Genomic DNA, 26782 nt, shown 5'->3' with positions numbered 1-26782 from the left:
TTTAGTATTGTATAACCTATTTAAACAAGCAGTCATTCATCCATATTTGCAAGGGTTGGGGTATACTACCTCACTCATTCACTGGTTTGCTTATTTGTGGGGTAGTGGTGAGGAAGAGGGAGGTGGTAGCCTGATCCACCATTAGCTCCAGGACACCATGGGGAATAAAACTGCCCATCTCCTTCACTGCGAATGCCAGCAATGAAGCACTTTGCCCTGGTTGCTTCCACCCCCTTTACAGACAACCCCAGCCATGAGATCAATGATGAGATCAAGCCACTCCCTCACTTTTGCTTAAATTTGAAGCAACTTTGCCAGCAGGGCACTGCAGCAATTGGGGGTGAAGCGTTCCATTGCTGGTAACTGCAGCAAAAAAGAGAGGCAGCTTCTGTCCTCTGTGTGTGTGTGTGTGTGTGTATCTGTGTGTGTGTGTGTGCGTGCATGCGTGTGCGCATCAGGAGAAATTAAAATACACATTTTAAAAAATAAATCAAAAGATAGTGCACAAAAGGAGACATTTAGACTTTCTGCCTTTACTCATTATCAGTGACTGGGGCGCAAGGTGGGGAAGAGGATAGGGGAGGCAACCAGTTAGAGTGCAAGCTGCCAAGATGGCAGGTAAACAATAATGCTATTGACTGATGAATTTGGCAGGACGGGAAGAAAAAAAAGTGCAACCCTCTTGTATGAATTTCAATTTGGTCAGAGGAAATGTGTGGCAGTCAGAGTCTGGTTATTTTGCATAGTCCTGCAGACCAGGAAAATGCAAGCTGAAGCTGAACTTTTTTGTCAATGTAGACAACCTGAGTCTTTCATTTGTAAAGGTTGCAGATGGAGTAAAATGAAATATAAAAAATGTAGGTTGTCTCTTAAAGTCATGAAATGTGTAAGCTAAAGACGATATACAGATATAACTTACCTAAGGAGCCGGAGCTCTGCAAGGAGGGTAGGATTCTGTGCTGCCTTCTCTGGTGTGGGCTGAGATGCCTGCTCATGTTCGAGTCGCAGCCTCTGAATCTCTTGTAAGATTTCTCTTACAAAGGAGGATAAAAAGAAGTTGTCAAGGGAGTGTATACTTTTTCTGGGAAAAACCACACACGTTACAGATAGAGCACTTGAGTGTCTAAATCAAGGAGTTAAAGTGCAAAGGGCTAGAATCAGAGAGCATGAAAAAGCTACTTTTTGAATTATTATTTTTGGCCTTGCTAACTGGAGAATTCTGGAAGTTAAAGTCCAAAAAAACCCAACCCCCTTTCCCAAGTTCTGTGGAATTCATGAGCTCTTTTCCATTACAGAATTATAACACTATTATTCCACTTTAACTGCAGTAGTGCTACCCTATGGAATTCTGGGATTGGCAGTCTAGCGAGGGGAATCTAGACTTCTCAGTTGGAGCACATATTGACCTGTGACCAAACTACAAAACCCAAAATTCCACAGAATAGAATTGTGGCTATTAAAGTAGAATAATAGTGCTATGATTATGTAGTGTGAACGGACCCAATGTGTCTTGAAGCAGCTCTACAGATGTAGAGAGGCTTCTGTGTTTCTTCACTCTGAAAGTAGCCTCCAACCGTCTACCTTCCAGTCAGGGAACTTTGTAAGTCACCTTTCATGCATTTCAAAAAGGTCTGTCATGCAAAAATATTCAAACATTGAGATAACAGAAATCCCAGAGGTTACAGTAAGAATTACTGGCCAATAGCTTGGATCACTCTGGAGCAGTATAAAGGTGCCAGGTATTGGTCTCCGCATTGCAGTTAACTGGCAATGAGATGATGAGGTAGCTAGATAACAGATAGAAAGACAACATCAATCACTCAGATCACAAGAGAGCCTCCAGGAGGTCTGGGAGAATGCCTTTGCATTGTCTGGCTACCCCCTCATCATTCCCTTGACACCAAATGGCTGCCACCAAATGTGGAGGGGTCTGCCCTGGCACTAGCAAATTAAAGTAGGACTGCAGTTAGTCAGTAGGAATGGTGGGGTTGAATTTCACCATCTCCGATGACTGAAATAAGTTTTACACACACACACACCAGATTATGTCAAAAATTATACCTGGATATGTAATTTTGGCCATCACATAAATGGAAAAGCATGCAGATCTGTTCAATTTCCATTGCATCAAAGTATGCAAAGATACAAAGGCCACTTTCCTTTTAAAACTATAAATCTGCTGTGAAATGCAAAGTGCAATTTCAACAGGACTAACTTTTGCAACAAAAGCTACTTACAAATAATCACAATAAATGGGTTTCAGACTGATTCAAACAATTTATGCTATTTTAAATTCTACAATATCATCAGAAACAACTGAAATAAACAGTAACTCCACTGTACTCTAAGTGCTATATTCTACCTCATGAGGGTTTCCTCATGATATTTCTTCAGCAACTGTTTTTCCACTTTGCCTTGATACCCTCTGCCTACGCATATTATCAACCCACATGCATTTAGCTTCCATATATAGGTCACAACAGATTAGCTTGAAGACCCTTACCTGTTCTTATTTTCAAGTTCTGCAATAAGCTGCCGTTGTTGCTTATTTGCATCAATAGAGAATGAGATATCTGGAGCACCTCTCTGCTGGGGTTGCTGTTGTGCCTGCTGGAAGACAGGTTAGTCATATAATTAAAATTGCAAGCAACTGCTTCCTGTTTATAAGGACACTTTCTTTTGTCCTTGCTGTTACCACACATATCTATCATATGAAAAATGTAACAAAACAAATGTGAGAGGGTTGTTTACTAAGGCCAGAGGTCTTCGGTTCAAATCTCATCTTGGTTGAAACTTCACTATGATCTGGTTTGAACATCACATTAAAATTATGGTTCTGGGAAAATCCTGGCTTATGTGCACAAATTAATGTGCTGTGCATGATGCCCCATCATTCCTGCTACAAGTGGAGAAGACTAAACAAAATGCAATTAGTTTATTATATGAACACAACAGAACACAGAACCCTGGCTTGCCTCTTCCTCCTACAATCCAGAGAACTACACTTAGAATGAATCTTGGGTTGCGTTATTTCTTTCATGGGGATAATAGGCCAATATTATTATATTATTATTATTAATATGCATTCAGCATATCATCCATTCACGACAAGCCAGAACTGATGGCTGAATGCCCTGTATATGATACACAAGTCTCTCTTTTTAGTCCCCATCTTCTGTGTGCTGTGTACTTTACAGCACTGTTGTGTGGAGTAGTGAGATAATGTATGGGAAACATTGTGTACACTCAAAATGTGCTATATAAGTATCATTACCGGTGTACCTTACAATTGTGCACAAAATTTCTGCATAGATACATTAAATTCTCTCTTACAGTACTATAAGTGGCAATTCCCCCTCCCCCCCCACCCCCCCGGCCTGGCCTTTTAGAAGTCAACGACAGGGCTTACTCTTTGTACACTTTTGTTGCAGATGTAATGTCAATCTTGTATTTCAGTTCTGGAAGAAGAGGAAATCAGCTGGGGAAACAATTGTGACAACAAGGCAATGGTTCTAAGGACATGAGGCAGATGTCCTAAGAAAGCACTGACAGTTTCCATGGGAACACAAACTTTCCCCAATCCTTTTCACTATGTACAGCTAATGAAAGCAACTTGAGCTCCAACAGACACACTCCTAGAAAAAGAGCTAAGAAATAGAACTTAGTATGAAACAATGGTGGGGATGCACGGATGCATTTTATTCCTTAGAAGAAATCTTCTGTTCTTAAGCCTTTTTGTTTATATTTTAAACTTTGTTCTTTGTTGAAGATACAATAAAAGAAGCAGATCCATTTAAAATATGATCATATGGTCCCAGAACTCTCACATCACACAAATATAGCACTATGATTCCATTTTCACTGCCATGGTTTCATCCTATGGTATCTTAGGATTTTCAGTTTCAGGTGGGTGTTCAGAATTCTCAGGCATAGAGCTCTAGTGTCTCACCAAAGTACAGACACCCCAGATTTCACAGGATGGAGTTACAGTGGACTCAGAGTACTATATACACGTAGTGTAAAAGTGCCACTGCTGTGCTGTCATATGCAGTGCCAGCATAACCTGGTCCCAATGTTATCTTTTTCCAATTGCAATATCAAAAGCACATCTGTAGCAATGGAGCAGAGGCAGAGGCATTAAAAGAACATTGGACCACCTGATGCACATAGATTTCTTGGGTTTTCTGCTACAACCACAAAAAATAATGGTGCTCATCAGTTATGATTCTGTGTAACCATGCATGGGAGAGACAAAGCATCACTGTTGCTAGTTGGAGAATCATAATGACATAGAAACCATACTATATTCTTGTAATTTTCCAAGTGTGTAGCCATTGTATGCCCTATTTTTTGCATTCAGAAGGAAAACTTGGACACTGCTAGCTGGGCGAAACGTTGGCCAAAACAGCATGTGACCAAGACTGGACAAATGCAATCATGCCAGGTTGTATGGCTGCATGGACTTGCATACTAGCATGCTGCAGTCTATAATACCCATGCTAGAGCTCATTTGGAATCCTGCAATTGGTCATATTTGTAAGGGAAGCAATCCTGCCTGTCCAGTTCATCTCCCTTATCATGATTATATCCTGCTAATTTGAGGGGTCCACCCCCACCTTTTCTTCCAACCTATTAGTTGTTATAAATTAAACAATGTGAGATTCAATGATACAGACAATCTGCTCAGTGTATACATATACAAAGCATTCTGTTAATGAGGTATGATAGAGAAAGTCCAAACTTCACCATTGTAATTCACTTTTTGGGTCACTGCAAAGGTTGAAATACTCTACCAACCTTGTGCAATGATCAAAATTCTACATAAACTGAAATTTTAATTGTAGGATCTCCATGGCCATTTACTAACTGGTGGAGGGCAAGAGGAAGCAGAGAAGCATCTGGCTATGACTCTGTAACCAGTCACAGAACACTGACATCATCCACCAAGACCTCTGGAGGTCATTGAAGAGGGGCTGAAAAGGGAGAGGCAGCATTGTTGTATATACAGAACTTTCATGCTATCTTTCCAAAGGAATACCTCACGCAATGTTTTAAAAAAAGGCATTAAAAATCTTGCTGGCCCCACTGGGTAACTAGAAGCTAACTCAGATAGCCCTTGTACAAAGGGAGAAAGGATCATGAAGGAATCATGCTTCTGTCTCAGACTGGAATAGTGAAGGCCATCTGTGAGCAGGATGTTTGTTATACAGAGCTTTCTAGAACATGATCACAAAAGTTGCACTTCTTGTATCTCATAAACCCGGGACCACAAATCTCTTAACTGAAATTGCAAAATGGCCCAAATTCTTAGCCACTGTGAGCTTTCTATTCCCATGAAATGGCACCACAGTCCTGATCCAATATTGTGCTGTGAGAAGAATATCATCTTTCCCACTGGGGGCATTCTCCCACAGCAGCATGATCAGCAGGACCTTTTCTTTCCAGCTCCAAACACAGAACACAGGATTCTGAGACCAGCATGGAATGGCCTCTACATTGAACTGTATCCCAGTGGAATATCACCTACCCATCCCAAGTTAACCCCCAAATTATGAACGCCCATGAAAAATGGGGATGTGTTGTATTTCTGACACTATGCGATCAGCCACTCAGTGTGACGCGCAGTTCACTATGAGACTAATTTATCACCCAAATAAATTATTTTGACAAGTCTATGTTATTCCATAGAGCTCTAATTCCCTATAATAATTTATCTGACTGACAGTGGCTGTTAATTTCCATCCTCCCTCAGAGGAACTTGTTGATCTCCTCCTCTCCTTCCCCACATCATGACATGCAAAAATGGTCTGGTTATGACACCATCAGTAGTCAAGGTGAAATGAGGAAAACAATAGGATGGTCGCCCCCACCTTACCAATATGTTCAAGTGGCTTGTGCTCATGTGGCAAAGCTATGGACAAGATGCAAAGTCCCCACTTAAGTGCTACGATAATTAACACACCAGTAGACATTCGCTACTTCCTTTCCAATATGAGCTCACCACTGTCATGAAATCTGAGGTGAGTAACTGGGGAGGGAGGATGCTCCTTAGCTGCTAACTTTTCACAGACACAGTGAGTAGTCTCAGGCTTTATTGAATGGAGTAAACTAGGGGTTCAAGGTGACAAAAGATTGTGGGTACACCATGCACACATCTAGAGATTCTTAGTAACATGAAATGCCTCCCATGAAAACCTATAGCACTCTGGACACTTCCACCAGCTCTCCTGTGGACAAGATGGCATCAGACTCGTTATGGATATAAATTATCTGATCCTCAAAATTCTTAGGGAAAAAGTCACAATAGGCTTGGCATCACCTTCTTGTCCTAGCAGGATTAATTAAACTCTGTTGGATGGTACTTAAGCAGACACAACGTATTTTTTCCTTACTCCTAACAAAGACCTCACAGAGTAGGTTCTCATCTGAGCTCTCATCTGTGCACAGACTCATGACATTTTCTCATCAACTGGCGCTAGCCATTTCTTTATAAATTTTATCCTCCTCAATTTCCAGGTAAACCATGGAACTGAACAAGCACTATCAAGTAAGAGAACTCATTCTGACTGCCTTAATTCATCACTGTATCACAAAGAGCTATCAAAACACTAGCAACACCAATAAGAAATTTCTCAAATACGCAGGGATTCAGATATAAATTACGCAATTGTCAAGAATGAGCTTCTGAGCTAGTAGAGAATTCCAAACTCCATCCTTGTCAAGTCTCCAAAGTCTCCATTTATTTTTGCTCCTTGCATTGGCAATGTTTTGCTTATAAAAGTATTGCTACAAAAGCACCATGATATCTTGTCAATGTAAGTGATTTAGTGTAATCTAAACACAGCATCACAGGGCTGATTCATAGGCAGCAGTATGGAAGAACAAGAAACTCAATTATCAAGTATCTAGATCAGAAAATGAACTAGGAAGCAGGAGTGAAGAACAAGCCAGAACCAAACAGTAAGACTTGAAAGACAAGCCATGTTAGAAACTTAGACACTTTTGCTTAAGCAAACCAGCTGCTCCATAAAGCCTTTTATAATCTTTTCTGCTTAGAAAATCCAAATGGTTGGGCTGAGTGGGCAGAATCAACCTAAGTTTAGAAAGTTATTTGGTGAGAAGCTGCCACCTGTAGGGCATCTGTATGGTTATATGTACCAACATTTTGATGAGGTGATGTACTTATACCTTGCACCACATGAGGTGGTAGTCCACTGTTCCTGATGTAAAGCTTTCTACAGTAATAGTTCCTCTCTTTCAAAAAGCTATTGTGTAATAGAATTCAGAGATAGGTTTTGCATTATGAGGAATTTGATAATTTTCTCATACAATTCGCCTGCACACAGTAAGGGGTGGAAAAATTATGTTCTTCATTAGCTGTATAAATTAATTTATATTAGATATGAATGGTCTCTCTCAAGCTCTTCATGGATTACAGAAATATATGTGTTCTTAGAATCATTTCCCTGAGTGAGCCCAAGGCCTAGAGAAATATTCCTCTTCCTCAGCTTGCAACAGCCTGTACACTCAGTCTTCAGTTTCCAAAAGCTCTATGATCCTTGGCTGATCTGTACTGACTGGCCAGGAGAGATCTTTCTCCTTGTGATGCAAAGAGTTTTACAGTCAGGGAAATGGAAATTCTTCTTTCTTAATGCATTTTAATTGAAGGCACAGAAGAACTGAGGAATTCTGTAGAGGTTGCTTCTACTTTGAGATGGAATTTTGTAAGCCTCAGAATTTCATCTTGGAAACTAGCTGAGGTGGAGTTTCCTAGGATCCTTGTTCTAGCATGGAGAGTTGGCATTGTCACATAACACAAGTATTTGGCAAAGAGAACTGGGATAAATAATCTCAAAAGCCCAGACTTGGCAACAGCAGAGGCTACTTCAAAAGAAGACTGCTAGGTTTTATCACAGTCAGTTTCTTACTGTATTTTTAATTTTTGTTCCTGAGAGTTTTCTAATTACAACAGGAATATTGATATTACTTTTGTAGGTATAAGCTATCATTTATTCTTTAGTTTATCAATTTATATTCTGTTTATTTTTTAAAAAATACAAAATGTACATGGAAGCCACCAGCTGCTACTGATTCGGTGACAACTTTAGTAATTTACCACCTTAATGAACACTGTTTCTTATTTTCTTGTCTGGTTTTTAATATTTTAGCTGTTTTTGCTGTTTGCAGTTATTTTATTTTATTGCTGTTGTTAAGTAGTGTTAATTGCTGTCAAGCTGGTTTTCATTTATGGCAGTTGTATGAATGAAGGACCTCCCAAGATACCCTGTTATTAACAAACCTATGGCAGTCTTGCAAACTCAGGGCTGTGGCTTCCTTGATTGAGTCTATCCACCTGAAATTCCTTGATTAAGTCTATTCACCTGAAATGCTGTCATCATCTTTTCCCCACTCCTTCCCATGTTACCAAGTACTATAATCTCTTCTTTTCCACCCATGTTTTTATTGAAAATCACACAGATAAAAACATAAAATTAATTCAACAAACAACAGACATAACATACAATTATACATTCTTGAATTTGTACTATAATCTCTTCTAACGAGACAACAGTAGTTCAGTATTCCTTGGTCTCTTAATGGCAGTTTATGGCAAAGATGTTCTCTAAGAATATTTTAACATATGAGCTTTAAATTTGGTTGTGTTTATTTCAGTTTATTATGACTCTACACTGGCTAGAACATGCCTTGTGTCTTGTGCATTCCGTTCCATGGTACACTGGGCAAATCATTTTGTAAGTCAAGAGTAAAAGATGAACATATGTGTAACTGCACCTAGAGATACCAAGGATATGTTAATCAACTGAAGATAGTGGGTTTGCATCCCTAAAGTCAAGCCAAAGTTTACTGAAAAGTCATGGCACACCTAGCCTTAGCTATTTGAATCAAACCACTTGGAAGGTAAAAACTGTTTCTAAGGTTTGATTGAGGCCAAAACAAATTGTGCCACATCTGCAATGAAATTTAGTTTAGCATGATGACATACTATCTGACCCTCAAATATTTGTGACTTGTGTAATTTTCTTCCTCCTTCTTGTATGTAGTAGATCAAGTCTAAGAGGCACTACAACTGCAGAAAGGCAGCTTTGCCTTACAAGCTCCATGTTAAAAACAACTCATTGACAAAAGGCAGACCAAAATCAGTTCTCAAAGTGAAAATTAAGTTTATAGTGTTTTATAGAGAATTACTTTACATCTAAATTTATTTACCCTTTTTGTTTAAACTATTCTAAGGTGAAGAAAAAGAAAACTACTTTTGTGCTACAATGTACCTTCCCCACATTTTTATTATGTTTCTGCTTCACTGTCTTTTTTTCAAAGTATATTCTTAGCCCATCATTCTTCTACTTTCAGATTTTACACAATAATAATCATTATTCTGATAGACAAATGAAAGCCACAGCTAATGCAACAGATCGTTACATTAATTGTCTACAATATCATTAACTGAAAAACTCAAGCTTTTGGTATTTGCAATACTTGAGCCAAGGCATGCAAAAATTCACATTTCTTTCTTTCCTGACAAAAAGTTTAAACTAATATTACACCGGAGAACTATTAATATTAGAAAATCTTTTAAAAATTCCTTTTCTTTAATTAAAAGTTGCCAGATACAGGATCATAGTATACTAATATTATAACTATGTTTTATGAAAGCAACAGTAGCATCCACTTGGCAGAGAGCCAGTGTGGTATAGTGGTTTGAGCACTGGACTATGACCTTGGAGACCAGGGTTTGAATGCCCACTCAGTCATGGAAAGTCACTGGGTGGCTTTTGGCAAGTCATATTCTCTCAGTCTCAGAGAAAGGACTCTCTGAACAAGTTTTGTTAAGAAAACCCCATGATAGGTTTGCCTTAGGACCACCATAAGTCAGAAATGACTTGAAGGCACACAACAACAATCCACTTGGCTATGCAGTCTTACTCATAAATACTCAGAATTAAGTTCAACAGATATAAACTGGGCTTATTCCCAGTTAAGTGTGGAGGACTGCATTCACTGAACATAATGGGACTAAAGTTAAAGTAACCACATATAGGATCACATTGTAACTCGGCTAAAAACCTATTTGGCTAACTGGATGTGCTGACTGAGGGTTACAAGGGAAAAAATAAATTCAGATAAGCAGAAATGTTGGGCAATTAGATTTAGTTGTAAACACACATAGTATTCACTGTATAGATTACATGATATACAAAAAGAGAAGATACAATCCACCTAAAGGTTAAAAGCCCGGGCTGGAATTCACTAAGGCAGTTACAAATGCATAATCAATAACAAATTCATGACTGGTTTGTATTCACTATGTATTTCCTAACTTAGGGGATATGTAGGGACCATGAAAGTTCCCGAATCTCCACTTATTGGACAGAAGCTGCTGCAATCAACGGGAATCTGTTCCCACTAATCAGGAAGCAGTTGACTGACATTCCCACCATCTTCTCACATTAATTATTTCTGGTGTGAGGGTGGATTGGGACATGGACCCTGCTTCTGCCTGTCACAACAGAAATCGCTCATGGGAAGGGGTAGAAATATCAGTTGGCAGTTAAGTAAATGAGGATTACAGGGGGATCAGGGCAAGAGACACGGTGTAGTTAGATAACTATGGTGGTTATGTAGCTACATAGCTGATTGAGACTTTCAGCCTGGTTTTAGTTGAAGAGCTGAGCACATGCTTAATTCAACCAGTGAAGTAAAAGAAGTGCTTGTTGCCTACTAGCTCATTCCCCAAAATTGAAGAGGAAAATGCTCTAGGCAAATCATTACGACCTACTGCAAACATGTGCTATGGTCTGGTTTTTGTGTTGACTCTTGGGGATTTGAACAAGCTTAGGAAATGCCACTGAACTTAGGCAGTGTAGAAATTCTCCATAGTGTGTATAGAGCACCCTCTATTACTAGAAAGCCAGTTTAATCCTCATTTGAATACAGTTTCTTGCAAGTGAAATTACTTAAGGATCAGGACAGTTTATCTTTAAGCATTGTTAAAGTTCATTAGACTTAACCCAGCATATTCCAGGGGAAATTGGTAGCCTATCTTTAGTACCCAGGTTTTGTCTGATCTTGAAAGCCATGGTTAGTACTTGGATGGGAAACTGCCAATGAATAACAGGTACCAAAGGCTATATATCAGAGGAGAGGACTTGAAAAACCACCTCTGCGTATTCCTTGCCTATGAAAATCCTAAGAAATTCATGGGTACGCCATAAATCGACAGATGACCTGAGGGCACATACACACACTTTAAGTATAACAAATGGCAGACAGCAACTAGCAGAATTAGTTTTCTTGACTGGGGTACACCTTTTCACTTTAGCGAGTTAAAAAAAACAATGCAAAGCAAAACCACCTCCCCTTAATTTAAACCACTTACTGATGAAGTAGTCTCTGCTGCGAGTCTCGCCGCATACCTGGCAATCAGTCTGTGCTCTTCATCTAGACGGTTTGGACTGTCAAGCAAACTGTTGTGGAAGGGGCAAGGAAAAATGGAAGAACCATTAATATATAGGTTAAGAGGACAATGTTCCTTAACCTATATAGAAAAAAGATGAGCAGGCAAGGGGAGGGCATGAGGAAGGTTATTAAAATTATGAATGGTGTGGAGAAAATGGACAGAGAGAAATTGTTCTCTCTAGTTAACTCTTGAATTCAGGATCATCCAGTGAAATACAGAATGAAGTACTTCTTCATACAGTGCCCAATTAAAGGTTCTTCTAGATTGGTCCAAAGAAGTGTGAGTTCTTGGTATTTAGCTCCTTGGATATAGCCAGTTGTTGTCACCTCTGCATCCACTGGTTGCATTCTTTCTGGCGGCTGTTTGTAACAATTTCTAAAGATCTGCATCAAGGCTTTTCATGTTTGTTTTTTAACTTGGGCATGGTTTGCTGTGGTAGTCCTATGGCTTGAAGGGGAAAAATAACTCATCTCTAAAATGTTTTAATTTTTTAAAACTGCCATTTTATTGATGCACTGCAGCTTTTTTGAAAAAAGAGCAGAAAACAAGGGAACATATTGTACTGATGTGACTTTGAATTTTAAAAACACACGGACATACAAGAGTATGTTGCAGCTAGTCCCTGGAAGTGCCAGAAACAGTCTAGCAAAACAGAAAAATAATTTGGCTCTGTTTAAAAAAACATAAAAATAATGTGAGAAATACAGAAACTACCACAGTCTTCCCAACATATTTATCCTGCCTGGAGGAGCTTTATGTGATGGAATTTTATTGCTGGATGAAGGGGCAATAGCCACAGATGGCCAACTTAAAGGCTGGACAATTTCATCGAGTTTATAAGTTTACCCATGGCTATAAACCACACTTTGGAAATGTTACAAGTAGGGAGATTTCAGGAGTGGTAGTCTAAAAAACTAACGTTTGCTATAAATCATGTCAGCTAAGTGGATCATCTGCGTTTGGATCAACTAGATTCCCAGTTGCTGGAGAAATGGTGTTGCCTTCATGCCCTTGTTTAGGACTTTCCAAAAGTGGCTGACTGGCTAGCAGAGGAAACAGCATGTTGGATCTCGATCTAATGCAACTGAGCTTATCTTATGCTCCTAACATGGACCACTTTGCCACTGTTTTTAAAAAGCCGCTTATTGTTATTTTTGAAACTTCACTAGTTTTTCAGCTATCTTATGCTGACTTCAAGAGAATGAACAGGTGCCTATAATGAAGTTTTGGTAATAAATTAATACAAACCGCTGTAAGCCCACTAAACCCAATTCTATATATATCTACTAGGAAGTCAAATTTGCTGAGTTCAATGGAACTTACTCTCAGGAAAATATTTACAGGGTTACAGCCTAAATTACTCCTAGGCAAATTGAGGAGTAATCAATTAAAATTATTGGGTTAACTGATCACTACAATTATTTATCTGTTTACGTATATCCTGGAACCTTCTTCCCCTGCGAGCAAGAGCCATCACTTCCTTAACCAGCTTCAAAACGGAGCTGAAGACCATCCTGTTCAGAGAAGCGTTCCCAGGCATTGCATAATTGTCACTTGCTATTTGATGTTCTTTTGTTGTCTGTTTTATTGAATCATTTCCTGTATTGCTATGTATTTTATATGTATTATCTTACTAGACAGGCCCCTTCCCCACCACCACTCCCTTCTCCTTCTGTGTCGTGTCTTTTTAGATTGTAAGCCTGAGGGCAGGGAACCGTCCAATTAAAAAGATTGTATGTACAGCGCTGTGTAAATTTACAGCGCTTTATAAATAAAGGTTAATAATAATAATAGTATATTGACTGCTATATTGCTTCTCAATGGTTTTATACTAATTAATCAACTGGTAACACAAACCTGTGCATTTCTGTCTGCATTGCAATTCAGTATGGCTTACACTAGGTAAATGCATAAAATAGTACTGCAGCCTAGAGTCACAATTCTATGTATACTGATCTGGGAATAACCATCACTGAATACCGTGGAACTTACTTCTGAGTATATGATTGTGCTTCATAACATTATTAAGCTGCTAACTGAACAAATGAAAACATGCACACATGAATTAGCCATTAACTGTGCAATCCCTATGTATGTCTATTCAGAGGTAAATCTTTATTATGAACATCTCTAATTCAAGACATATAGAGGTTATAAATTATGAATATTAATTGCTCTATTTTTTGGTACTGTACCATTGTCTAAGACCTTTTCACAGTATTTTGAATGCTTCAGGGTAACTGATAGATAACACTTCCTTTTTGAACCTTAAATGGGGCAACATTCTGCTGATGTCAACTTTTTCTGCATCACAAGACATTTATTTTCCTAAATAGGAGGTAAAACAAGATTAGAAATTCTGTGTAGTAGGGATTGCTTCGACACTGACCATCCTTTGCTCTGTTTCTATCAGACCCAACACCACCGTCCCCAAAACACCTCTGATAAAATGGTATGTGTGCATGCATGTATGTAAGTGTGTGTATATATCGAACAAAAATATCTGATGGTTAAAGACAAAAAAAATTCTTGCAGGATAAACTCTTAGATGCCAAACTCCAGTCAAAACCAGTTTGTTTTAAATTTTGCACTATAATACATATTTTTAGTGAGGCAGAAGAAGGGCCCCATGCTGTAGAATGCAACATTACTGTATATGACTTTGTGCACAGGAATACAGAATTATTCATTATGTCAGGAATAAAAATGCCACCTGCAGGCATGCTCCACCTGTCCTGCATATTTCTGCTCTTATCTCTGATTACTGAGTGGAGATAAGAGGATATTTGATGGTGTTAAAGCTTTACAAACACCTTGTATAGAACTAAGCTCTTCAAGGCAGAGAAGTTGGTGTGTTTTACAGACAGGAAAGCTGTTGCATAAAACATAAAAGGAATGTAATACTTGTGTGTATATATGAGTCCCCATAAAGGAATAATATGTCCAAGTCCACTATTTTACATTCTCTACCATCTCCATAACTGTCCGCTACTCATTTATATGGAAGAAAGTGAAGAGTGCTCATGGACTCTATTTGGGTGAAGGCTAAATCAGCAACATTCCCCATTTAATCCCCAGGTTTGGTGCTGCTGACAGGGCCAACCCTTATATGTCTTCTCTATTTCCCCAATGCCTACCTTTAAACCCCCAGAAGCCTCTACATGTAATCCTAACCCAAGAAAAGGGGGCAAGTCTGTAATAGGTAATATTGCTGGAAAGGGTCCATAATAGGTAATGCAGCTGGACCAAGGAAATCTGCTTCCCATTGCAAGAAATTCAGCCCAAAAATAAATAAAGAAGAGTTTTAAGCCTGATTGCTGCTACCTGTGGATGCTGCATGCTGCAAGGGAAAACATGCCACAAAAAGTCAAGGACATCTTGCATGATTGTTCTAACTAAAAAGCCACAAGTTTGAATGGAAAATCAGAACAACATTGTACATCATCTCTGCTCTGCACTACCAGAAGTCAAAAATCCACCCCTTGCCTGCTACCATATCAACTGAACTTGTGGAAGAACTGATGTGGCTGGAAGTTGTACAGACATTTTCTGATATTATAACTTCATTATAATATGTAGGGAAAAATAGGGATAGAATTCAAGTTGCTTCTCAGCTGATAACATCATTAGATACTCCTGGAAGCTGTTAATTTGCCCAAAATCAACTCAGATTATTCAAGCAAATTAGTCATATCACAGTGAACTGGGAAAGGAAACACACACCCCCACTCCAGTAAAAACAAGCCACACTGATTTGAAGGAAAATTACTCCCCATCCCCAAATGCCAAAAATAAGCACAAGTGGGTAAAAACACATTTCTTTTCTGAAATTTGTAGAAGAAAAAAATGTAATATACTGCTATGCCCATGCTTCAATCTAGGTTATTCAGCTGTCTTGATTGTTTTAAATAATTTATGGCCCAAGTGCAGCCTCATCACAGTGTTGCCCACCCTGGAAATTGTGCTAGTTTCTCAACTGGCCACTGTAGCCATGCCTTTTAATAGCAGCTTGCTACACTAAGATTAGCAAGTGATATTATCTTCATTCTATGAAAATCATCAGCTGTTGATTTCTGTACTTCATCAAACAGTACAAAGCACCCAGGCCATTTTTAATTTTCCTGTTCAGCTGAAAAATTCTAATTTACCCATTTTAAAAATGTTTCCAGGCCATTCAGATGAAGCTACACAGTATACAGTGTTCAGAATCTTATATGGTGTTTTGTTAATTCCTCTCTCTCTCTCTCTCTCTCTCTCTCTCTCTCTCTCTCTATATATATATATATATATATATATATATATCTTGATAGTATTTCTTTTAACATAGCAGTTGGCAAAGTGTGCTCCTCTGGATATGATCGGACTGCAGCTCTCAACATTATTTACCTCAGGCAATGTTGGATAAGGTAGATAGGAGCTGCTGTCCAACATCTGATGAGCTGTGTTTTGACCAATCTTGCTCTAGAAATCCCAAGGAATTCTGCTTTTATGCAGGAACCACAAATATTGAGGGACAGATGAATCATTTAATGTTTTGATATATGGCTACTACCATACTGAGCATCAATAGTGCCTACTTTGGATGAAGCTGTGGCTGCCATTCAGTCTATACTTGAAACCATTCTAAGGAAAGATTTTCCAAAACATTTCTAGGTTACATGCTGTTATCTTGTTCTCTGATAATGAAAACTTACTCTAAAACGTTATCTTATCCCCCCCCTTGCAACTTAATTCTGGCATAATTATCAATCAGTACAATGAACAGTGTTTTGTTTCCACCTCTAGAACTTAAGTAGTATAGCAGAGCATTACCTGTATTTGGACCTTTGCATAATGTACCAGAGCTCTGTGGCAAGAATGCACCACGACAAGGTGAATGAAAATCTGTAAAAGCTACAAAATGCTAAGAGACAACCAATCCTGTTATGTTGCTTGAGCTCTTCATATTCAAAACCATGCTTTTCATCATTCACTTGCATATGGCATTACACATTACAAAGCTAGTTGCTAACTAATTTTATCTGTTGGAAGTCCAGAAGGTAGCTTGGACAAATGTCTAATATTCATTATAATCAATGGTGTTAAGAGTCTAAACATGAAATGTCAATAAGCAGATGTTTGGTTCTACTCATTGCTTCAGTTATTTGAATAATGATGGAGGGTTTTCTTCATTTACTCCTCCAGCTTTCAGAAGCATTAAATTAAAGGCTTGTCAGGGCGTACAATTTTTTCAGTTTGCCAGACATGGGGACTCAAGTTTAACAGTGTTAGTTCAAACTTACCAGTATAAATGAAAAGGATCTATCTAGAGACATGAAAGCTTAAGGGGGAAAAAGTCTCAGGGGAAAAAACCATGCCCCCAAGCTTTTTTCCAAGGGCCTACAAAATGGAAGGAAATAATTATGCAATATTTTATTTTACAATAATGGCCAAATGTCAAGCAAAATGCTCGTATATTACTCTAAATATTTTCTAAAACTATGTAACAGTAAGACTTTCATGAACATGGAATAGTGGTTTGAGTGTTGGACTATGACTCTAGAGACTAGGATTCAATTCCCTACCCAGCCATGAAACCCACTTTGTGACCTTGGGCAAGTCATATGCTCTCAGACTTAGGGGAGGGCAAAGGCAAATCTCCTCTGGACATATGTTGCCAAGAAATCCTCCTGATACGTTCACCTTAAGTTCGCCACAAGCTGGAAATGACTTAAAGGCACACAACAACAACAACAACAACAAACAGTCTTCCTGCAAAAATCCTAAGATCTAGATGAGACAGATTTCTCTTGGTCTCATCACCACATCCTCTTGGTTCTGCCACCATCACAGGCTCACTTGGTGAGGACATGAGAGAAATACTTCTCATTGGCTGTTCCCACTCTCTGGAACTCGCTTCTGTGGGAGGATAGGTTGGCCCCTCTCCAATACAAAAATGGCAAAGACCTTTTTATTTAAGTAGGCTTTTAAAATATAATGGATCTCCTATAAAAGGCCCTGAAAGGGGGGAAAATTGGAAATATCCATCCCCTGAGGCTTCAAAATTTTTGAAAAATTTATATTTCCAGAGCTATCTAGATTTTACTAATATCACAAAGCATGGGCAGGCAAAAATTACAATTACCATGAAATACCAACAGAGTACACAGAGTAGGATATTCTATATGTATAAAGTAGCTTGTAAACCATCAGTTAAATACCTAACCAATGAAAATTTACTGTGAGTAATAAATCAGGAAACTTTCTAGGCATGTTTGTGAAACACAGAAGCAATTGTCCCTCTAATGATATATCCTAGGTTTTAATGCTCCATCAGTTTAAGGATTACTTGACATGTGCTCCTCAATGGAGATCACCACTATCCAGAATAGTCTATAATTTCAATGCCAAAGTTTAAGGTGGCCTTGAAGAAAAGATTACATATAGGAAAGGGAGCTTAGGAAATCATTTCTGCCTTTGAAATATGTAGATGGTTTCACAAATCACCTCTTGTGGCTTGAAGAACCCTTGAAGCTTGGCACTGAAATGGTAAGCAAATATGGATTGAACCAGCTTCTGCCAGGAAACATGTGTACAGTGGTTGTTGTCATTTCTCTTTCTGCCTGCCACCGCTGTTGTTCATTTTTGCCACTGTTGTTGCTTGTGTGGAAAGATCTTGGTTGTGCAGGAAGGCCACCGCTGCTACTTGTCCAAGCAATGAAAATGTCCAACCATTGGTACAAGTGTGCCACCATAAATATGAGGTCTAGCCTTCATATGATGTTAAGCCTTCTGGGCATGGCAGGATTGACCATAACATGCTTTCAACCAACCTTTTGTGATTTGCTTTGGCGCACCATCTTTAGTATGGTAGTGCAGAAGCAGTAGAACAGAATTCAAACCAACAAATTTTGGCTTTGAACATTTCAAAATAATTTCAGTTGATTCCTGTGCATTCCACCCTTGCACTTTCCTTCAAACAGAAAATCAGTGGGTTGCAGATCTGAGTGATCTGGCTTCATATTTTGGTTCAGTTATGAACATATTGTTTTGGAAATATAAATATCTTTCTTTCACAAGGTCATTTTGACAAATAACCACATAAGAACTAGAAAGCAGCCAGCACATTAAAAGCAAAACTTAAACGATGATTAGTAACAACAATTGCCAATAATGCAGTCCAAAAATGAATACATCATGCCCGTACTCTGTCTTTGTATTAAATGCTTCTTGCTCAATAAGACTTTCAACGGTCTGCTCAGAAATCACTTCCATGTAAAGAAGAGTGCGGGGCATTGTGTAGATCATTAGCATACAACACACATACATTGAGGAGCAAAGTGGCCATTTGTGCTTTCTCATTAAGTACATATGTGGTGAAAGCATGGGCTAATGATAATAGGATGTGATAATTTTCAGATTGATTTCACAAGGAAGGTAACTATGGTGTGATTTGTTCCCCCAATTGGTCAATTACTTGGATGTGTGGTCAGAACCAAGGCAGCTGTAGTACAACCTGATGGAAACACTCCACCCCAAAATTTCAGGGTGGATGTTCCTGGCTACACTCATGAGCTACTTATCAGAGTGTATATAATATTTGTAAGTACTTTAATTACTGCCTTTTAAAGGCAGACAGCAATCAATGTACATAATAATAATTCTAATCAAGGCAGCATTATCTGTAAACTTTAACACCGCTGCTGAAATCAAATGGAATTACAACAAATCCAGTCAAATTAGTTTCTGCTCCATCCTTTACAAATTGCACTCTCCTGTGACTTGGATTCACCAGGTGACTGTCACTCCTCTATCGTCCCCCACCAAGGTGCCCAGCCTGCACTAACCGTGAGGGGTTGTTCTGGAGCATGTTGACATACAACCCAATGAGAACATGTTCATCAGCCAGCCTGTCTGCAACATCGAGGCTATACTGTAACCTGAAATAGGGTTGGGGGAAAAGGGGTATAATCCGGACAGACAAAGAGAAATAAACAGAGAAAGCAGGAGCAAGTAAGAGTGTGAAATGGGAATTTATAAAATGAACAGTCAAATGTTCTTCAAAAAACAAGTGCTGAAATTGTTATGAATTCCAACCAAAGAAGAAGGCAGAGTTACTGAGAAAGAGGGCTTGTAAGACAAGAATATCAGCTTGCTAGGTGTACAAAGTGTCTACAAAGAAGCAGAAATGCTCAGGACCATGCAAGAACTGGTCTTGGATTAGTGCTACAATGAAGCATAACGTAAAAGACAACTGCTCCAAGAAGCTGCTAATTTTAACTGAAATCTTAAGCAAATTTATTTAGAGGCAAATTCAATTGACTTTGGTTGAATTTCTTAGAAACAGTCTATATATGCAACAAATCATGTTACACAGTTCCTAAGAATGAATAATTTCAAACTGCATGCAGAACACTTTATGGCAGAATGCTAGCCCTTATGTAATAGCCCCTTTGTACATAGTAACCTAGTAAATCATGGAGAAATATGGTTTGGAATGCTCTCACTGATATACTAGATGTTCATGCCTAAGGGATGGATTTGATATGAAGGGATAATTAAAAATGAAATTTCCCTACGAAACAGATGCAATCTAGGAACTGTGTATCACACTATTGATCTGCGTACATGTATAGCTTAGCTCTTAAAAATGAAATGCAAAATTTTAATTATGCATACTCAATTCTAAATCAAATGTAGAACTGTCTTTATTTTAAGATCTCATACCAAGGCAAACAATGAAATGTTACTGTATTTTACATCTTTATTTGTATTTAATCCAGTTGGTAAATGATGGGGAAACTAAAATTCTTTGTTCAATAACATTTTGTAGAATGAACAGCATATTGAAATGAGAAGGCAACTGCTTTGGTTGGGTTAGTGCAAGCTGTTGATGCACCTTTTAAACTTACCCTTTGCCTTTCAAAAAAGCTGGAGCAGCCCTAGCCAGCAATTTGTTCTGCTCTACTTCATTATTCTTGTAAGGAGAGCTATTTAATGAGACACGACAACTAAGAAGACAATAAACAGTGAGGGCTAAAATCTACTGAAATGCATCCACTAACTCTAAAACATATGAATGGTTGGTCCTCCATATCCAGTTTTTTAAATCCATTGATTCAGCCATCTATGGCTTGAAAATATTCCAAAAAGAAAAAAATATCCAAAAAGGAAACCTTGATTGTGCCATTTTAAATAAAGGATACCACTTTGTTATGCCATTATATTTAATGGAGCATCCATGGATTGTGGTATCCATAGGAGTTCCTGGAACCAAACACCAGTGGATACTAAGGGCCAACTGTAAGCAGTTTATAGGATAGTCCTATGCATTTCTGATCTCAACTAAGCCTCATTGAGTTTTAATGAGGCTCAATTCCAACTAGGTGACTGCATGGAATTGCAGCCAAAGAACAAACAAAGTATCTTCCAAATATATACAACTTCAGCACTTCTTGTCTAAATTAAAAAAACAGGCACCTTACATGAAATTGATACCAAAATACCCGAAAGCCTGTTTATTGCCCCACAGAGTTTCTAAGCTGCAAACTAGACAAAGTGTGGTATGAGTCTTAATGCTGCCAACTCTTCAGAACATTTTCTGTTATAGTATTTGAGAAGTGATGGCAGCAGAAGAACCAACTCGTTTAAGATACAGTACTTTTCATAATGATACAAAGATTTCCCCCTTTATGGATGTACTCTGAGAAAATGTCTACATGTAATTAATTTCTGTCTGCATTACCAACTTAAATTTAGGGAAGTATTATATTCCTATGGAACTTTAAAACAAGAACCTTGATAACTTGCATTTCTTGATGCAGTTTTGATTAAAAAAGAATCAAATGTTTATTTATTTTTGTCCTTTCAAAATGATATATTGAAATATGCTATTAAACTCTTCCCAGTTCCAGTGGTTCCATTCCTTGGCAATCTGTCAGACACTGGAAAAAATTGCATCTTTTAAGTCAAAAGGTAAGTAGCTGTGTAACATGCAAAAGAAGGGACATCATCATTTACAACAAAAAGGAAAAGGTGACGAGATTGTTTTGCGTATAACAGAGAAGACAAATCTCCAATTATGTAGAAGGTTTAATCCACAGTTCACTTAGAAGTTTATCACACAGCAGGAATTTCTCTTAATTTCGAATGAAAAGAAAGTGGGGCCAGAACACATTCACATGAATTCGCTAGTTCAGACAATACAGACAATATTTCAGGACAAATAGATGTATCAGGTCTAAAGGAAAGGGAACCGTCTAAAAATGGAAAGATTTTCTACCAATAAACAACCATCATTTGAATAATCTTGAGGTGTGTCTTCCCTTTTTTCTGTGGATTCCACTAGAGGCCCCCTGATTTTGCTTCTTTTACTCATCAAATTGAACAGCTATGTAGAACTGCCCAGTACTATTACCTAAAAGGTTTAATAGAAAGAATTATTTTATCTGCCTCTCTGCATAGTTTCCTTCTAAAATACAAAACTGATTCCAGGCACAGTCTCATTTTTTCCAAATGCTTTGTCTCATCATTTGTGTACAACTTTCTTTTGCTAGTGTGAATTTTTTCATCAATTTACAATGCAGATGCAAGGGTCTCCTGAAGAAATAAAAAGCCACCCAAAAGGCAACAGAACTTCAACAAATCCCAGCCTATTCCAGTGTGTTTTTTCTTCTTCTTTAGCCAGAACCTGTGGTACAACTCAGCAGCATCTGGACAAAGATGGTGTTGACTTCTACTACTGACAGAATTTGACAGTTCAGTAGTGCTACCTCACACAGCAATACAATGTAGACTGCTGGAATCTATTTTCTACTATGTAATGGAGGGGGAAAAAGGCAGATGCAAGTGATACAGAAAATCAAAATCATGCAGCATTCAGCACTTACGAAGGGATGGGGGTTCACCATCTGCTCTAGACTTCACAGATTGACTGATATCTTGCTTTGTTAACACAGATTTGTGGTAGCACTATATAAATTAAACTTTTTTAAAGTTACATATATGTCATGAGAAATGACTTTAATTACACAGGTATGTATTCAGATAGATGGCAGCAGTAAACAATTAAAGAGAAATATGGTTTTAAATTAGTTGTAACTAAATATGACATAATGTTACAGAGCTGCTGATGGGAACACAGTAAACATTCCCCAAGGTCCTGATGAAGCTACTAAATCACTCTTTTTCAATAGTTGGGAAAGTATGCTATCCTACCCTTGTGCTGCCGAATGAATTCAAAGATACACAATACACAGATAATGACTTTTCTATGTATTCATATATTCCTTTAAAGGTGGCTTAAATGCACACAAGACTCATAGGCTCTAATTAAAATGGGATTATACCAATTCATGGGTAGCAATCCATCAGTGCTGTTTAAAAATGACAGTAAAACACAACTTTCATGTTCATACACAGCCTGCCAATAAACACCAACAGCTAGGGGAGAGATATTGATTTCATACAGCATATACAGGCTTTTTAAAAGCACTGGTTAGCCACAGGGGAAAAATAGGACACTGGACTAGATGACTCTTTGGTTATAGACTTTATGTGATGGTTCAGTGAAACCCTTGATTTTTTTCTTTGAACAGAAGGTCCCCAAGTTCACTTCAAAATACAGTACCACATATTACATTTGATGTTCTTTCTGTTTTAAAAGCATTTTACGATAGGTGAACAGGGGGAGTCCTTTCAGAAAAAAAACTAAAGCATTTTTGGGCTAACTTCACAGTTCTTTGGATCCTGGCCATAATGTACTAACAGCACAGCTAGGATATCACTTCATTTTAATCCCCCCCCCTTACCTATCCATAATGAGAAAATTGTATCTTTAGGAGACTCTGGTATATTATTAATAGATCAAAAAATGCAAAATAAAGCTGCTCTGGATTTGTGAAGTACCAAAGGCTGGAAATGACCACTAACAATCCTTGCTATATATGTATAATGAAGGTTTTTTTTTTTTGGATGTACACATGGGATTCTGGCATAGACAAATGAATAGATAGATAACAGACAGATCTAAGCCTGACAGCTGCTTGAATCATTAAAACTGATCAACCTTACATGCTTTCAAAGTTTCGTTTGATCAGTTTTCTGTTGTTTCATTCCAAAGGACATAGTTGAAGCCTTTTAAGTTCTGTTCCAGAATAACTACCTAGCAGTTTAATACAGTGCACCTGAGCATGGCACGAACTGGATGTTTTGACACGGAATGCAGAGGCCAAATTTCACCCTTATTTGCACTGATGTCAAAAATATCCTTCTCATAAACATCATTATATCAAGACAAGACTGTTCTTTTGAAACATAGTTGCTCCAAAAATATGATTTTGTAGATTCCCAAGTTTATGTGAAACTTGTGAAATAGCAACTGTACATTTTAAGTTGAGGGTCATATAATTGCGTGTATGATTTTCAGCAGATAAATGGCACCTGAGAAAAGGGTTAAATCCTTCTCCTCCCAATGTCATGGTCCCAATCCAGACTGAATATCCCATTGAGGAGCTTTAGCAAAGAAAATAGAAACATGTGGGATTCCGAGCAAAGGTCTCAAATACAACATTAAAGTACAGCAGTTTTAATCCTCAGTAATTCTTTAAGGCCTGTTACAGACAGCCAAAATAAAGCTGCTTCGAGTCACAGTGGAGGTATGGTGTTTCAATGATGCATGCATCCTAAGAGTCCAGAAGCCACACCAAAGCCACGCTCCAGTTCTTAGGGCTGGAGCGTGGCTTTGGTGCAACTTCTGGACTCTTAGGACACATGCATCATTGAAACACCATACCTCCACTGTGACTCGAAGCAGCTTTATTTTGGCTGTCTGTAACAGGCCTAAGTATCACTTGGCTATTGAGGCTCTGAGATATGCCACTTATGGTGTGATATAAATAATTGCATGAATTTCCATTGATTATCATATGTCAAGTCAACCTCATCTAGATGGAGAGACCAACATTCTTGTATGTACTGATGAGCCTCTATCAGGACCAACTTCTCATGTTTTTCATTGTTTGACTTCCTTTTGATTTGTGCTTCCTCCTCAGTGTTTTGAAGATTTGCTCAAATTAAAATTCATATGTTAGCTTGTCTACGAGTGAAAACTGCCACAGGTGTATGTGGCACAAGTAAAATACTTATCTTCTGCAAAACTGAAGGTAAAAGAGGAAGGTTCCAGGCTTGGCATGAAATCCATTTTAAATTTTATTAAAACCACAAAAGTTCAATTTTTGTAGAAATTCTTTTTTCTAAAAAGTAAAACCCACCTAAGTACAAAAAATCATGGAGTCAGCTAATGTATCCTCATTTTTAGTAATTTTACTAAATGACTAACATATGTATAGAACTATTTTAGTGGAGAAGCTACAGAACTACATCAATTAGTGGTTTAGTGCTCTTATACTGACCGTGAATTGTTTTCAAGCTGATTTACATACAGCTTTATGACAGAATGCTCATCAACCACAGCATTGGCTACATTTATATTCTCAAGTAACCTGAATGATTCAAACAATGACACCATATTAACAGCATGTACAAGCAGAAACACACACACAGGGATATGTTTATATGAATTCAGAGCATTCAGTTCACATCAATTGTAGACAGGGTTACTGCCATTAATAATAAAATACAGGTTGAACATCCTTAATCTGAAAGTCCAAAATACTCCAAGCTACAAAATGTTTTGACTGCAGACATGATGCCACATGTGGAAAATTTCACACCTGATCTCATGTGATATGATGCTAAAGTCCTTATATATAAAATGGTGAAGGGTAGCAGCGAAGGTGGCGGTAAGCCAGACACACATTCTTTGTGCTCCCATCTTTGAGGAGCCCACCAGCCACTTGCTTCCACCTTCAAGGAAGTGGCTGCAGTGCTCCTGCGTGTTCATTTGCAGGTGGAAGGTGGAGTCCCCAGATATGCAAATATTCTAAAATCCAAAAAAAAAATCTGATATCTAAAACACTTCTGGTCCCAAGCATTTTGGATACAAGATACTCAACCTGTACACATGTCAATCAGGGTGGAAAGAAAAAAACAACCCATATACTTGTTGCTTCACAAGGATGTCACTATGAGAAGGAAACTAACATACATTTTAAAAAAATGCAGACAAAAGACCTGCATAAGCCATAGAAGTACAAGACAACAGTAACACTGAATATTGAAAGACTTTGCTGACAACACAAGGGATTTGTTGCTGTAGTTGAAGCTTTCACATTCAGATAATTATTAGAACTTCCTCCTTGGTTCTAGAAAGTTGTGATGTTATCCACACTTAATTCATAATAATTAAGCATAATAAATAAGCAATTAAGAAGTGTATTTGCTTGCCAAACTCTGGCTCTGTCTAAAAATACTGAACTTTTGTTATTATTTATTTATTGTGTATTATTTAAATAAAAGGACAGAAAATACTTTGCTTTGCTTATTCTTAGTGTTTTAAAGACTCAGATAAGTAAATAAGATCCACTGTACACTAACTATGACTATTAGTGTGTCTTTAAATTTTTTGCTCAGTTCATATTAAACCTTTTTTATGCAGCAGATGAATCAAACAGAAGGATGGATGCAGTCCTGCACAAATAGTTTGCTTCTTGGCATGGAAACTGCTCCACAGAAATAACTCAGAAGATTTACTGCAATCAGTGTTAACGTGCAAATTACACACATCTGCATCATCCCTAACAATTCTTGTTGTCAGCATAAGTGAGGGGCAAACCCAGATGAGGGCTAAGGGCCTTTTACATTTTCACACAATGAATAAGTAATTTACAGATGAATATTTGCCTTCTCAACAAATTTGAATCTACATCTTATATGAATATTTGGCAGTCTGTTGCATTGAAAAACTAATTAAAAACCTAAAATAATATGAAACCAAACCAATGATAACTTTTTATTTATTAATTAAAATATTTGTATCCTACCCTATATCAAAGTGATCTTGAGTTAACATACAAATAACTTTAAAAACATGAAATTGAACAGTTTAAAACAATAAATAATTTAAATAAGCTACTTATTTAATAATTTAAATAAGCTATATATATAGTTAATATTATAAAGAGTAAAAACAGATTTAAAAGATTATTTTTTTTATAAAAATAGTAATGTAACATCGTTATTTAGGATGAACTGATGAAGCCCAAAGGTTGGATGAACAGCCAATGTTCCACTTGATGCACATATAAAATGAGTGTTGGTCCCAATCAAGCCTACAAGGGGAGGGCATTCCACAGTTAGGATACCATAGCTGAGAACGCCCTCTCCCATGTCCCATAAGAGTGTATAGACTTACTAGTAGGACAA

General features: G+C 37.9%; 1 protein-coding gene across 16 annotated transcripts in view; it reads right to left on the bottom strand.

Moving 5' to 3' along the window:
• DTNA (dystrobrevin alpha) overlaps positions 1 to 26782 on the bottom strand; it is a 293386-nt gene that overhangs the window by 24759 nt on the left and 241845 nt on the right. For 9 of the 16 annotated variants that reach the window (XM_089517250.1, XM_089517254.1, XM_089517253.1 and 6 more), the window contains 5 exons: positions 20371 to 20448; positions 19306 to 19398; positions 11399 to 11486; positions 2504 to 2610; positions 920 to 1033 (listed from right to left, as the gene is read on the bottom strand). In XM_089517250.1, the coding sequence (XP_089373376.1) occupies positions 920 to 1033; positions 2504 to 2610; positions 11399 to 11486; positions 19306 to 19398; positions 20371 to 20448 (480 nt within the window). Of the gene's footprint in view, positions 1 to 919; positions 1034 to 2503; positions 2611 to 11398; positions 11487 to 19305; positions 19399 to 20370; positions 20449 to 24870; positions 24961 to 26782 lie in introns of all 16 variants that reach the window. The other 7 variants (XM_089517257.1, XM_089517264.1, XM_089517261.1 and 4 more) reach the window with 3 other exon arrangements.

Source organism: Sceloporus occidentalis, unplaced genomic scaffold (genome assembly GCF_023333645.1).
Source record: "Sceloporus occidentalis isolate IW3139 unplaced genomic scaffold, rSceOcc1.0.p SCAF_3, whole genome shotgun sequence".
In the NCBI taxonomy this organism is placed as follows: domain Eukaryota; kingdom Metazoa; phylum Chordata; class Lepidosauria; order Squamata; family Phrynosomatidae; genus Sceloporus; species Sceloporus occidentalis.
This window is presented reverse-complemented; position numbering and strand designations above follow the sequence as displayed.